General features: G+C 40.3%; 1 protein-coding gene across 3 annotated transcripts in view; it reads right to left on the bottom strand.

Moving 5' to 3' along the window:
- The window catches only part of RNASET2 (ribonuclease T2), a 26,597-nt gene extending 15,848 nt beyond the window's left edge, over window positions 1-10,749 (bottom strand). Inside the window, exons 1-3 of one of the 3 annotated variants that reach the window (XM_014951318.1) lie at window positions 10,573-10,749; window positions 6,496-6,600; window positions 4,902-4,968 (exon numbers count right to left, since the gene is read on the bottom strand). In XM_014951318.1, coding sequence (XP_014806804.1) covers window positions 4,902-4,968; window positions 6,496-6,584 — 156 coding nt within the window. In that variant the 5' untranslated portion in view covers window positions 6,585-6,600; window positions 10,573-10,749. Of the gene's footprint in view, window positions 1-4,901; window positions 4,969-6,495; window positions 6,601-9,751; window positions 9,778-9,844; window positions 9,945-10,572 lie in introns of those variants that run through there. The other 2 variants (XM_014951319.1, XM_014951320.1) reach the window with 2 other exon arrangements.
- Window positions 10,750-13,482: the final 2,733 nt, after the last annotated feature.

Below are 13,482 nucleotides of genomic sequence, written 5' to 3'. Positions count from 1 at the left end.
TGTTTCCCTTAACGGTGCTAACTAATTGAAAGAAAAGTAGTGTTGTGTAAATGGTGTTGAAGTAATATCTAGGATCACTCTTATCAAAATGAAAGTTCTTTAAAACGAAATCCTATTTTAGCAGCTAAAGCTAAATCTCATTTTAGCCTGAGCAAAAAATTTATTTCTTTACATCTTTTTTTTTTTTAAAAAAGGCATATTTTAACCAAATACAAAATATACATTTTAATTTTACCAGAAATTGCATTTTATGCCAGCTATGGTGTTAGTGTCTTGCAGAACTACTGGTAGTATGAACAGGAGGTTCATTTTTGGAGTCACCAAGCATTTGCCTGATTTTCTTGACCTATCCTATAGTCAGAGATAGTTTGAGGGATGAGGTAAGGGGGGAGTATTGTTGGAAATTACTCTCATAAATTTCCAATGCCTTCACCATTACAGTATTTCCCTGAGAAAGTAACAGACAGGAACACACACACACAATTTCTGCAGAGGATATATAGTATGTATATTTAAATAATAGCAAGTTAGTAAGTAACATAAAACTATGTCATATTTCTTTCCAGAATCATGTTTCAAATGTGCATTTAAATATTTATTGAGTAAACTGCCTAATAATATCAGTTGTTGAGTTTTATGAAGAAAATATTCTGTGGCTGTAAGCTAAATTGAAGGAAATTAAATAATGGCAAAGGGACTTAAATGTTTTAAAAGATTAGGGTTCACAAAACCTCAAGGGAGGACCTGGGTAATGCTTTTAAAAAAAAAAAAACAAAAAAAAAAAACACCCAGTCAAAACTTTTGACAATGCAGGAGAAATAGCCTAGACATTAATTACTGCTTAGAGCACAGTACATATTCTTGAACAAAACCAAGAAATCCATCTTCACACATCACAGAATATCATTACTGTATTTTCCCTGATTATTCTGCTTAGTTATTATGGCTCTTTTTAGTAAACACTTTTTGCCATTAAATAACAACCTTCTCAACTTCGTCTCCATAATAATAGTTTTCCTTTTGGGCTCTGCATCCTGCCTTAATTATGTGGTGCCAAAGCAAATGCAGAGCGTAGAGAGGAGCAGAGAGAAGCCTGTAATCTTACTAATTGCCTTCCACATGCCACAGGCCAGTGGCAGCAAAACTGCAAGCTCTGCGAGACTTTCTTGTTTGTGCCCATTTCCTTCCTCTCCTCTCTTGCCACCAATAATAGAAGCAATTAAACCCAGCAACAGCTTTTTTCCCTGAAAGGAATGTTGTCAAAAAACACACACTGCAAATGCCTAAACAACATTGCTACTGTCATGACACAAGCTTTATGGGGCTGAAAGAGTTCAGCCATCCAGCCCCAAATACAGCACATTAATAGCCAGCAGCTAATGCATCACCCCCTGAAAAACAACCTGCCAGCAAACCAGCTTGCTCAACCAAGGGTGGCAACAAGAACAGTACAATTGTGCTCCTTATCCAGTCTTTTTAACTGCAGGTCTCAGGCAGGCTAAAGGAAAGCCCAGAATATGTTAGATTTCAAACCAGTTCTCCCCTATCACAACACTAACCTTATTAAGGAGCTGCTTCTACACAATTTCGTCAGGCTCTTGGTGTTGCACTCTTGCTGGCAGAGCCGTGAGGCCAATGCAACCTACAATGCCTTAGTTCATGCCTTGCATACTCTGGCCAGCTTCATTCATCCTCCTTTTTAATTCTAGTCACTGCATTATTCCAATGTTCATTTTAAACAATATCATAAAATGAGCATCTAAACCAGACCTTATTCACAGAGAAGCTGAAGGCACTGATTAAGAGTTATTTTATAAGTTACACTAGCATTGAGGAAAAAATGCCTTTTGTTCCAAAAAAGCATCTGGCAAGAGCTGGACTCACTTTGACATACCTGGCTTAGTATACAGACAAAGAAATAAAGGTATCCCATTATCTAAGGAGATTTTGATCTAATGCTGGATCATAATAATGTACTACTGTCACCTTAGTCACTTTAGTTCTTTCTATATAGTGCAGCTACTTCTATTTTTACCAAAAAAAAAAAGTTTCTATTCTTCCTTTAAACCTTTGCTATAACATTATCGCCAAATCTGAAATTAATAAAACCTTTTATCTCATATATATAAAAAAGAAAATTAATCTGCTGCTTAACACTACATTCACATTTGAATTCACACTGTTCTTTTCACCAGCCTCTTCTGTTGTCCTTTGATTCTTTCATTTGACCAGCACACATATGCAGTGAGAGGCAGATCACCGCAGGGTTTAGTACCCATTTCTTCATCATCCTTCCCTTTCTCAACAGAGGAGGAACTAAATAGCCTACAAACTTGCATTGGATTTTCCCCATTTCACAAGGAGAAACCCACAGAAGATTTTCTCTTTTTGCAATCTCCAAGATACAAAAGGTACAATAATATTTTTCTTTTTAAGTTCTTAAATTAAAAATCTTCACAACTCCATAAAAACGGAGCAGGAAAGTCCCTCTTCTTGCACTTGAGTTACTCCTATTTCTACCAAACAGGATTCACATTAAATTTGTGACCAGAAAGTTTAAATTACGTAAATTAGGCACATGAAAGTCAGTAAATTGCACCATAAGAAAACATTAAATTCACAGATCTCAAGTGACTATGAATTTATCTTGGATATCTTTGTAGAAGACAGTCATTTTAGGTCAGTTCCATGGTACTGGAATTTCTAAACACACGATGAGGGAGAACACCTCTCTTCCTCCTTCACCCTCTCACTGCAGCAGTCAGTAGTCGAGCCCTGGGATTATTATTGCTTCCATGAAACTCCCTATTTTATTTTAATAAGTTAGTTTAGAAGATATGATTACGAAACACTCGGTTTCCACTACATTTTAAAAAGGGCCTTTCAGGCCTTCAAAAGCCTGAAAAACTTTTTGAACACAGATGTGCAAAACACATAGGAATTAAGATTCTGGTCATCCACACACATATTAAGAACACAGTACGCAGCAAAGCAGTCTATAATCAGGTTCCTTTATATAGGAAGCATAAGCTAATAAGTACTTGCATAAAGTAGCATCTCAAAGGTTTTTTACATGAACGATATAATGAGTTTTTCAGTTTCCTTCATCCAGCTATTTTTCCTTTCAACATCATATTAACAGCTTTAAACTGAAAAATGACATGAAAAACATTTCCTCCCTGAAATAACATAGCAATCATATATAAAAACACTGAACGTGCACGAGAACCTACATACTTAAAAAAGCCCCACAGCTGAATTTGGGAACTCCTCTTACATTAATGTCAGCAAAAATAAAGCTGTTACAGAAGTACAGTTGAGATTCTGTTTCTTCATACGACTCAGTGATGTGAAACTAGGCAAAAGGTCACTTTATATAATTTTAATTTCACTTTTTCTTCACTCCTTTGGAATGCTTCTGTCCCCCTCTTACTACAGAAGATCATAACAAATTAACAAAGTGTAAGAAAGCCTACATTTTCTGATGTTTAATATCTTCAATTATTCATTACAATTTCATTGTAAATTTGTAAAGGTTATTCGTAAATTCACCAATAGCACTATCCTGGAATTAAGAGTAGTAGACAGCATGAACATACAGTGGGAAAAAACCAGCTGTTAGGGTTTTTTTGTTTGCTTTGTGAGGGTTTGTTTGTTTTTTTACTTTTTGTAATTGTTTGCATCTCATTCACATAAGAGTTTGCCCTGCTACTGACTCGGAACACTTGTTTGTGCCAGGTGCCACAAACAGCTGAACACCAAGGTCTCTGCTTGGAGTCAGTAGCAGTGATATTTACTCAACAGGAAATTAGACACAAATTGCATCAAATCTGCCCTTATTGCCCCTCAAAAGCAGGCAAACAAACAAGAAACAGAACAGCAGACACTCTTTGGTGTCAGTTAGCCATGCACATACGAGTTTTACTATTGATACTCCCCCCTCCACATTTAACTAATACAAAGTACACCTACTTTTCCCCAGAAACTTAAGCAGTATGTGCATTTGGCTGCTACTGCTTTTATACATATTTCCAGAAATAGGAATGAGGAATTAAAAAGTACCAAAAGCACACACAAAAAAAAGAAAGAGACTGAAACCGCTAAAACTGTAATAAATAAACCCAAGTCTTGCAGAATTGGAACCTTTTTGGCTTCCGAGACATTTCCCAAAACTGCTGAAGCTTCTCTGTTATTCACAGGATTCTTCATCCATGTGTCAGTACATCTGATCACATCTTCCATTTTCAAGTATAGCATATTTTTAACTTAACTGTATGAGAAAACACCTTCAAGTATTTCCAGTATATGAAAAACATTCTACTTATCAGACGGCAGTGGGTACTTAATAGCAAAAGGGACGTAAGTAGTACACCTCTTAGCTATGCTTTTGACAGACCTGTGTGGAAGGTTGGGCTCATTTTTGGTTCCTACCCCTCAAATACACAAATACTCAGAGGCACCTGCCATAACAGCTTCATAGCTCTCTTTTCCCTGACTGAGTTCGATGACTGATTAAAACACTGGAGCCAACGTTACAAAGCTAAAAGTTGTGCAGCAGGCAGTTCCAGTACTCATCTGCTGTCTTCAGTCAGACAAGGCCAGCAAATCTCCTTACAGAGCCTGGTGAAAGCCTAGGATTAAGTTTACAACTAACAAAACATCAAAAAATACCTAACAAGTGATTAAGTCTAAGTGTACAGTATGTCCTATATTGACTACTGTACCTGTAACATACTGCAATCCTGTCTTGTTTACTGCTGCTCTGGAGTGCAGGAGGAGTAGCAAAAGTTGCACCAACAACAGGGAATAAGCAAGATGCTGATGGGCTTTGTTCATTCTGTTTTTTAAACGTTTCTTGTCCAAGGCTACCTTTGTCAGGATAAAAGAATGAGAAGTCTCACCTTACATACAGTCACTGGCCAGTGATGAGCAAGATACAGCTTCTTCCAGGCATGAGGGTGGCTGCCCCTGAAGAAAGACAGACAAATCTATTTTTCCTCAAGGATTTTAAAAAGAGCAATGCCTTCAGCCAGCAGCACAACACTTAATAATATATTTCATTGATTTTAGAACTGGTTGCTTTTATAGCTTCTGTTGTAATATTTGAGAACTCCACACAAACACAGTAAGGCCAAACTGAAAAATCACATAGAAACAACACATGTAGAAACCTGCTAATACCCCTCCATTGTTAAACAAATTCCACTCCTTGCATCCTATCTCCATTTCTTAAATATGGAAGAAACATGTTGTTCCGTTTTATATTTAGGAGAGTGCTTACTATAAAGCTTTTACAACAATAATTAAAAGAAATAAAAATCTTTGTTTAGGGTGTTAAGAATCTTCTACTTCTTGATGGGTATATTGACTCCAACGAAAGCATACAACATCCTGGGAACTGCAAATACTCTTTTAAAAAAGAAAGACGACAAACTAGCGTGAGCCATGTAATTGACCCTGCAGGAGACGCAACTTGATCTTGCAAGTGGCTCCAACTCTTTAGACCAAAAAAAAAAAAAAAAAAAAAATCAGAATAAAAAGTAAAAACCATAAAAATCAGAAATGCTGATTTTATCGGTTTATAGACATTTAATTTAAATAATAAATTTTTAAATGCTTATTATAAATTGATTATTTATTACATTTCTTAAAATTAAACAAACTGTGACACATTCTTAAAGTTACCTAAGGAAGAACTAAAGAAGGAATATCCCATATTTTACAGAAGTACTTGTGTTTCAAAGCATTTTAGAATAGAGATCTGTAACTCAGAGGCATCAGTACTGTCTTATTCCTATGCAAAAGGGAGGGGGGAAAGGCAGGGGAAGAGTAAAAATTTTGTTCAAAAAGCATTGGAAGCCTGTATCATGTCTCTGCCACTTCTAGAAAGGCATTTTTCTAACAGTTTGGCGCAGACCTATTCTGGATAAACTAGAAGTAGATAAAAACCCTGTTGCTTCAGACACTACAGCAGATATATTTAGCTATTAAGCAACCACACTAAGTGATTAAATAGAACAGTAAGTGGGAAACTCAACAAAAACAGAACTGTAAATTGTTCAAACTGACAGCACTATGTGCAATACTGTCAAAATAAATTCTTATTCTCTGGAAGCTAATAGCCACATGTCCTTCATTAGTGCTCGTCAGAGGTTATATAAAAAAATGTATGAGAAAGATAATTCTTCTCAGCCTGAGGAAGTAGGGATGCTCCCATGTTACACCCCTTCTCAATTTTTTCCTCCAGTTTTGCTAGTTTGCAATGGCTACATTTCCTCTTAAGTGTTCACATGTATCTGCATTAAATAATTTTGCAGAAATGCTCTAGAACAAATCAGACATTGCCACGGTGTGGATGCCCCATTTTACCAGTCACCTAAGGGAAGAATAACGGATCAAAAGTAGCACACAATAAAATAACAGAATTTACACTCGTTGGAAGTTAAACTATTCTGCTCTGTACTGTCAGAGATTTCTTTTTAAAGCGTAACTTACCTTTGAGTGATTTTTTCTGAAGTACACCAACAACATAATGCCATAACAAACCAAACCAGAATCCAATAGTGCAGCTTTACTGGCTTCATTTTGTTAATCAATTAGCTGTAAAGAGGTGTTAAAAGAAGAAATCTGTTACTTATCCAATGCACTAAATTGCAAGTGTCAAAATGCGGAAAAACACAACTATCTCAGAAAAAGCAGGTAATTAAATTTATAACCATGGGTAAAAAAAAATGATTTCTTTCAAGGCTATGCCCGATTCCCCAGCTTGTACACTAATTTTAATAAACTAATAGCATCAAGGATGAGATCATGGTTTCCTTTTTTTTTGTTTACTTCCACACAGTCCCAAATAGAGCCACTTTCCAATAAACAGAGATACGTGAATCTTCTATGCAACTGTTCTTTATGCAATGTAAGACTCTACCTTTGGTCAGCCAAAGTGATTCATTAAAGAAACTTTGAACTTAACATGGAATAATCACGTTGGGTTGAGAAACTCACTGGAAGTATGATATGCAAGGATGAAATTCTCTCTAAATTCCAGTCAACTACCAAACCAATGTTAAAAAAAACGCTGCTAAAACCAGATTAGTTTCTGTTCTTGTTATAATCCCGAGACAGCCTCTACAAAACCATGCATGACCTGCCTGCTACCTCATGAACCCTAGAAATCAGGGGAGAAAAAAAACCCAAAACAAATCAACTTAACTTTCACCAACAGGAGGACTTTCACTTGGCACAGGCCAAAAAACCCCAGCTGCCTACTGTATCCGCCAGCCATTTCACAGCTTTTCAAATGCTACCTACCATCACAGAAATAGATGTACATGCATGTATTTGCATGCCATTATTAACGCTTCACCAAACCTACTTTCCAACCTTCTCATTTTGAGAAGCCTAGAAAAAGGCACTACAGGACACGGTCTGTAGCCCATGTGCCCCTTCTAAGTTGCTCACTACACAAGTCACATCCATTTTGCTATGAAGGTTTTAAAATTAATCCTTTCTTGTAACAGTCAAATAAAGCCTGTTTTGACACCAGTAAAGACATTGCCGTTTCAGCCATTAAGGCTAACCTTAGGAAATTCAGTGTAATCCTGGTCCCTGGCTCATTATAAACAAGAGCCCCCCTTTCCCCCCATCAGGTCGTGGCTCTGGACCAGCCTGCACCCCCCTGCCCACCCAGAAGCCCTACCCTGCGGTTCTGCAAACTCCGTGGCAGAGCTGATGCAAGCAGGAGGTGGCCTCACGGCTTGCAAAAGGCATCAAGATTTCAAAACTGGTGAGGGCTTTGGGCAACAACTACTAACACCCAGCAAGATTTAGCACAAGGTTTTCCTAAGTTGGGAAGAACTGAAACCCTTTAAGATATTCATCTATTTCACGTTAATGTCTCTCTAATTTGTAATGGATATTATTATCAAGATAAATGGTATGGCCTAATAGAAGATATTACTAGATAAATATTAGTTGGCAAGTGTTCATTTTCTGATCTAGCTTTTTTAAGAAGGCCTGAAGGATTTTCACTCACCAGGCTAGATGAGCACAATAAAATTCAAATAATTGTGGAGTATGCTACTTGTATACAAAAGCAGTTGATAACATAGAACTAATCTTTATCAAAAGCTGAAGTAAAACACACCTTGTATTAAAGAAATTTATATATTCATATAACGTACTAAAAAAACAGCAAATAAGTAATTAACTACCAGCTATCCACGCTCCTCAAGAGTTCTGCATTTGAAGTGATCTCAGGTCTCATCAATTGAACAGTAGGAATTAATGATGCAAGATTCAGCCTTATAAACCTATTTATGATTTCATCTACTGTTACTTTCAATCAATAGCCAACCAACTAAGACTTTATTTTTCTGCATGATAAACTATCTACCCAAGATAGAGAGATGCGAGGGATCTTCGTGTAAGATTCTGCCCTACCTATAAAAAGCACATTTCTTCAGAGAGAAGAAGGTACCATTTAAAAGACAGTTAATGTCACACACCATCACTGAAAAAGGCTGCACTGTACAAGGGTGTGGAAAAAACATCCCAAGGAAGTAAATTATGGAAGAAAAATAAGCCAGCAAGTATGATGGCATTTCTTTTGCAGACCGGTATGACTTAAGATGGCAGGCACAATAAAACATTTTTTCCAGTGACTAAGTTACAAAAAAGCTCAAAGGCAGTTCTCCCCTTTTCATTAGATTCTTAACTTTGATCAGTTAATGACCAGAAACAGGGAGTCTTCAAAAAATGCTGCTATTGGAGCAATGGAATGTACTAGTTTATTCTGCATATTGCTTGCACCCTGGACCTGGAACACAGGGACACAAGAGACAGTAAGCAGATGTGAAAGCCTCAGATCTTTAACTTTTACATAATAAATTACTTTTTGCCACTGATAAACAATACATAAACTCTCTCTAAGGTTTTACCTTAGAAGCTAATATTATAGCTATCGTGACAGACCAAGTGATTTTTTCAAACTGACCTATTCATCTGGACATCGATGGTGGGAGGTGAAAAGTGCATCAACCTCACCTGAAAAGCACCCAAATGATGCACAGCTGAGGAAATACGCATCCAAATTAAAATTGTATTAACTAAAACATATGAAGTGTGTCTGTGTTAGTAAACAAATCAGGACAAGGTTGCTTTCAGGTGTGTTAGCATTGTTCAGTGCCGGTACCACTGACCTGCATAGGCTTGTCAGAGACTAGGGATAATAGTGAAAAATAGTGATGAAACCTTTCTTTAATATATTTACTATTGTTTGAATTCTAATATACCATCTTGAGGTGGCTGCCGACATAGCATATGCTTCTTTTGAATGCTAGCAATTAGTTACCTTTATTCCGGTCTCTTAATTTCTTCTTTTTTTTGTGTGCTGTTAACAACTAGCCTACCTAATAAACTCCACATTATCATATAAAACTTCCTGATTTACACTCTAGTCCAGACTTAGAGAACAGACTGCAGAAGAGCATTTAAGCATTAGCCAGAGGACTCCCATGGCAAACAGCAGAGCACACAGCAAAGCACTGGCAGCAACAGCTAGAGAAATAAGAATTAGCACAGCTACCCCAGCATCAAAACCACAAAAACAAACACCCAAAGTTTTGGTACCATGTCAAACAAGGCTGCGCACGCCACCCCTGCCACAACACGTTAGGCAGCCGAGTTGCAAAACTGTGCATCAGAAGCATTTAACTTAATTTATAACAACGAACTGGGCTCTGAGAACCCTTACCTCCGCAGCCCCACTCCCAGCTAGCCATCCACCCGAGCGCTGGCCCAAGTAACTACCAAAAGCCCTGTAAAGGTTTTTAGGTGCAATACTCACATCCACTGACACAGCAAGTTTTTGGCAGAACTTTTTTACTACTTCTCCCAATATAAAGCAGAACTTTGTGCCGCAGTGGCTTCAGGGCGAGCCCGGCAGGAGCGCGGGGCTTCCTGGGGAAGTCCAAAGAAGGCGGCACCTCACTTTCCTCACCACAAACCAACACACCGCTGTACTTTCAGCGCAGCGTTGTAAGATTTAGCTTCCTGACACCATAAAGCGCCTGCTCCAGATAAACGAGCATCAGGCTTTGTTACAAAGGTGTTTTTGTAAGTTGTAGAGAATGCAGAACAGCAGAGAAGGCAAAGTGGGACGCCTGCGAGCGACAGGAGGATCCCGAAGCTGATGACAAGTGTACCAAGAACTAGAAACAGCTTTTCCCAACTCTGGGAAATGCCACAGTTTCTTTGGCCGACTTTCGATTTGCTTCACAGGGAACTCGGGAACGAATCCTGAGGCGACTGTAGCCCTCACCGGTCCTGCAAACCCCATCCGGCTCCGCGGGGGCCTGTAACCTCGCCGGAGGCCACGGCCCACACACCGGGCAGGGGAGCGCCTCGGCCCGGCCGCTGCCTGCCCCCTGCGCGCCCGCCGCCGTGGGCACCACGGCCGGGTCAAGGGGCGGGAGACCGGAGCGGAAGCATTCGCACCCGAGCCCCGCTGCCTCGCACCCGGGACCTCACCTGGCCTCAGCCCGCCGCTGCCCGGGCCCCGCCGACCCGCCTTACCTTCCGCTCGCTCCTCCGGCCCGGGCCTTCCTCTGGCGCCGGTGTTAGCACCGCGCAGGCGGGCGGTCCCGGCGGGGCTGACCTGGCACAGCCGCCGCCTCGGAGCGGGCTGTGGGCGGGACGAGCGGACGCCCCGACGGGCGGACAAAACAGCACCGCGACCCAGCCACGGGACGGGTCGCTTTCCCCGCCCCTCCGCAAGGCCGACCGGGACCGGCCCCGCCTCCCGCCGCCGCCGGCCGGGTGCCGCGGCCTGCCTGCCGTCGCGGACACCGGCGCCCCGCGGAGCGGGAACGGAGCCCTGTGTGCGTGGGCTGCGCGGAAACACCGTGCGGCCGCGGAGGACACTATCTGTACGCGCGGTTGTGCTCATCTTAATGAGTCGGTTGGTTCTTCTGTAGCATGTTCTAGGTTTTAATTCTCTGGTTTTGCTCCTGAAAACTTGTGCTGCGCGGGGGCCTCCAGGAGCGCAATGAGGATGCCCTGTATTTTAATTTTTAAGTAATCGACTCAAATAGCAGATGGGAGATGGTTGCCTAAAGCCAGCCCGGAGAGGGGGACGGGGGAATGCAGGCCCGGCAAGGGAAGTTTGCAATGGCAACACGAGTGTTTGGAAACAAGAGGGAGATTTCTGAGGAGGAAGCAACCCGGCGGGATGAGTCACAAGCATCCGTCCCAGCCTGGGCTTGGTTCACTTTTTCTCAGCGCTACGGTGAACTGTGAAGAAGATCCCAACACCTTGCTCTCTGCTGACGCCTGAATCACAAATACAAACCGTGGTTATTAATTAGTATTGTATAGTTTTGAACTAGGGGAGGGGGGATGTGTCACACCCGTCTTCCTTTAATGCATTTGAGAAGTATGTGGGCAGGTTTACAAGCAAAACAACATTTGTTTTGAACAGATTAGTTACAGTCTTTGTAATAAGGTCTTTGTTCAAAGTTACAGTATTATTCACCGTCAAGATTTCTTTTAGTTATGTTTACACATTTAGACAGTAAGAAGGAAGATGAGGCAAACTAACCTCTTTGCCCATCTTTCTGTGGAAACAGTAAATGTCGAGCTGGATGGAAGAAGTGATCCATCTGCTGTTGCCTCTGACAGTGTCTGAGACGTATCAAAAGTTTCAGAAATTTTGTTGAAGAGTTAAAAATAGTGAAGTTCTCCAGAGCCTTGTATTCAGCGCTGCTGCTTCTCCTGAGGTTGTCACCGCTCCATCTGGCACTGAAGTCGTTGTCACTGCCCGAGAGGAGTCAGTAGGCATGGACACCAAGTTCTCTCAGCCTTGGATTTTGTCTTCATCTGCAGACTAGGGATGAAAATACCTAAATTAATACTCTAAAATAACGTAGGTTCTTAAGGTCTTAGGACAAAAAAAGCCATATTTTTTCTGTCATTATATCATTACAAAATAGTGACATAAATGGAGGCTTTTGAGGAATTTTGAGAAATTTTGAGAATAAAAAGAGTGTTTTTGAGGAATATGAGAAGGGTAGACAATGGAGAGCTATGGTGGGTAACTATCACCTTAAGACTTTCCATTTAATATTTATCTTTGTGATGGAAACAAGAAAATCATTAATAAATCAATAATTTTAAATCAAACATTGTGTCAGAGGCAGATACTGACATCTATAATGAGAAAGCCAAGTTCTACTTTCAGTGTTTGCTACCTTTTTATGTTAAGACTTGAAAATGTTCTGCTCTTAAGAAGATTATTATTTCAGTAATGTGAACAGCTGTTGTTGCAACCTGTTTGAAGAATAAAACCAACCATAATAAGACTGCTTTCTCAAATAATCATTTGTGAAACAAAAATACATTCATCTTTCATCAATAGTTGGCAGATAGGCCATCTTAATACAACTCAGAGTATTGGGGATTGTTGACAAGCGTATGTAAATATCCAGGTTTATAAGATGTAAAGTGGTGCCAAAACTTTTTATTCTTTCTGTGGTAACATTACTGTAAAAATAGTTCTGGTTTATCTTTTGCAATGAGTTTCTATGATTTCCATAAAGTTGGGAATTACATTCAAAATGGCAAATATCCTTCAAACATGAGGCAGTTGGAGACATTGTGTGCGGGGTAGGACGTTGGACTATTGGAATGCTTTGCTGCCCTCTAGGTGAGGAATATTTAGCTAAGTCTTATTCTACTATTTAGCAGAGATTAAAAAGGGTTATCTGCACACTGGCTTTGACATATTCTGCATGTAATTGAGAGCAGGAAGCCACTGTTACTGAAATGCTGAAATGAAATTTACAAATTATAAATTATCTTCCAAGTCTTCTGATTTTTTTCCTTTGCTTTACAATCTCTATCAAGCATTTTTGTCTTGTATATTTGTATCAAGTGAGTTTTGTCTTTCCATTAAGTTTGGAGATTTGGTGGACAAATGAAAATGATAACTGTAATACCAGACATTACACTTCTGCATTTAGGATTTGTTTCCTATAGGGGTTTGAAAAACTACATGGAAACTATTAACATCTTGCTTAAGAAGCTCAGTGCCGTAGGTTCACTTTAACACGATTTTTGTACCGAAGTAGAAGGACCGCCAAACCTTTCTCAACTGCAGGATTTCGAAACGCGGTGTTACATCCTCCGAGCAGCGACAGAAAGGGGCTGAGGCACCCAGCAGCGCCTCCCGGGGGCTCGGTAACAGCGGGGCGGCAGGAACGGCACCCAGGCTCAGCCGAGGCTTTAGGGCATCGCTAGAGAGTCAGTGCCACCTGCTGCCGCCCGTGATGATCAGCTCCCAGCGACGCCCCGCTGCACCCGGGGGGGTCCCTTTGAGCATCCGCAGCTTCCGACGTGCTTCACCATGTATTTGAGTTCCCTGCAGAAAAAAAGAGTCATAGGAAATTAAGCGGAAAAAAAAAAATAATAAAAAGGGCCTGAAAGCAA

The sequence above is a fragment of the Calidris pugnax genome, unplaced genomic scaffold, assembly GCF_001431845.1.
Source record: "Calidris pugnax isolate Ruff unplaced genomic scaffold, ASM143184v1 scaffold24, whole genome shotgun sequence".
NCBI lineage: Eukaryota > Metazoa > Chordata > Aves > Charadriiformes > Scolopacidae > Calidris > Calidris pugnax.
This window is presented reverse-complemented; position numbering and strand designations above follow the sequence as displayed.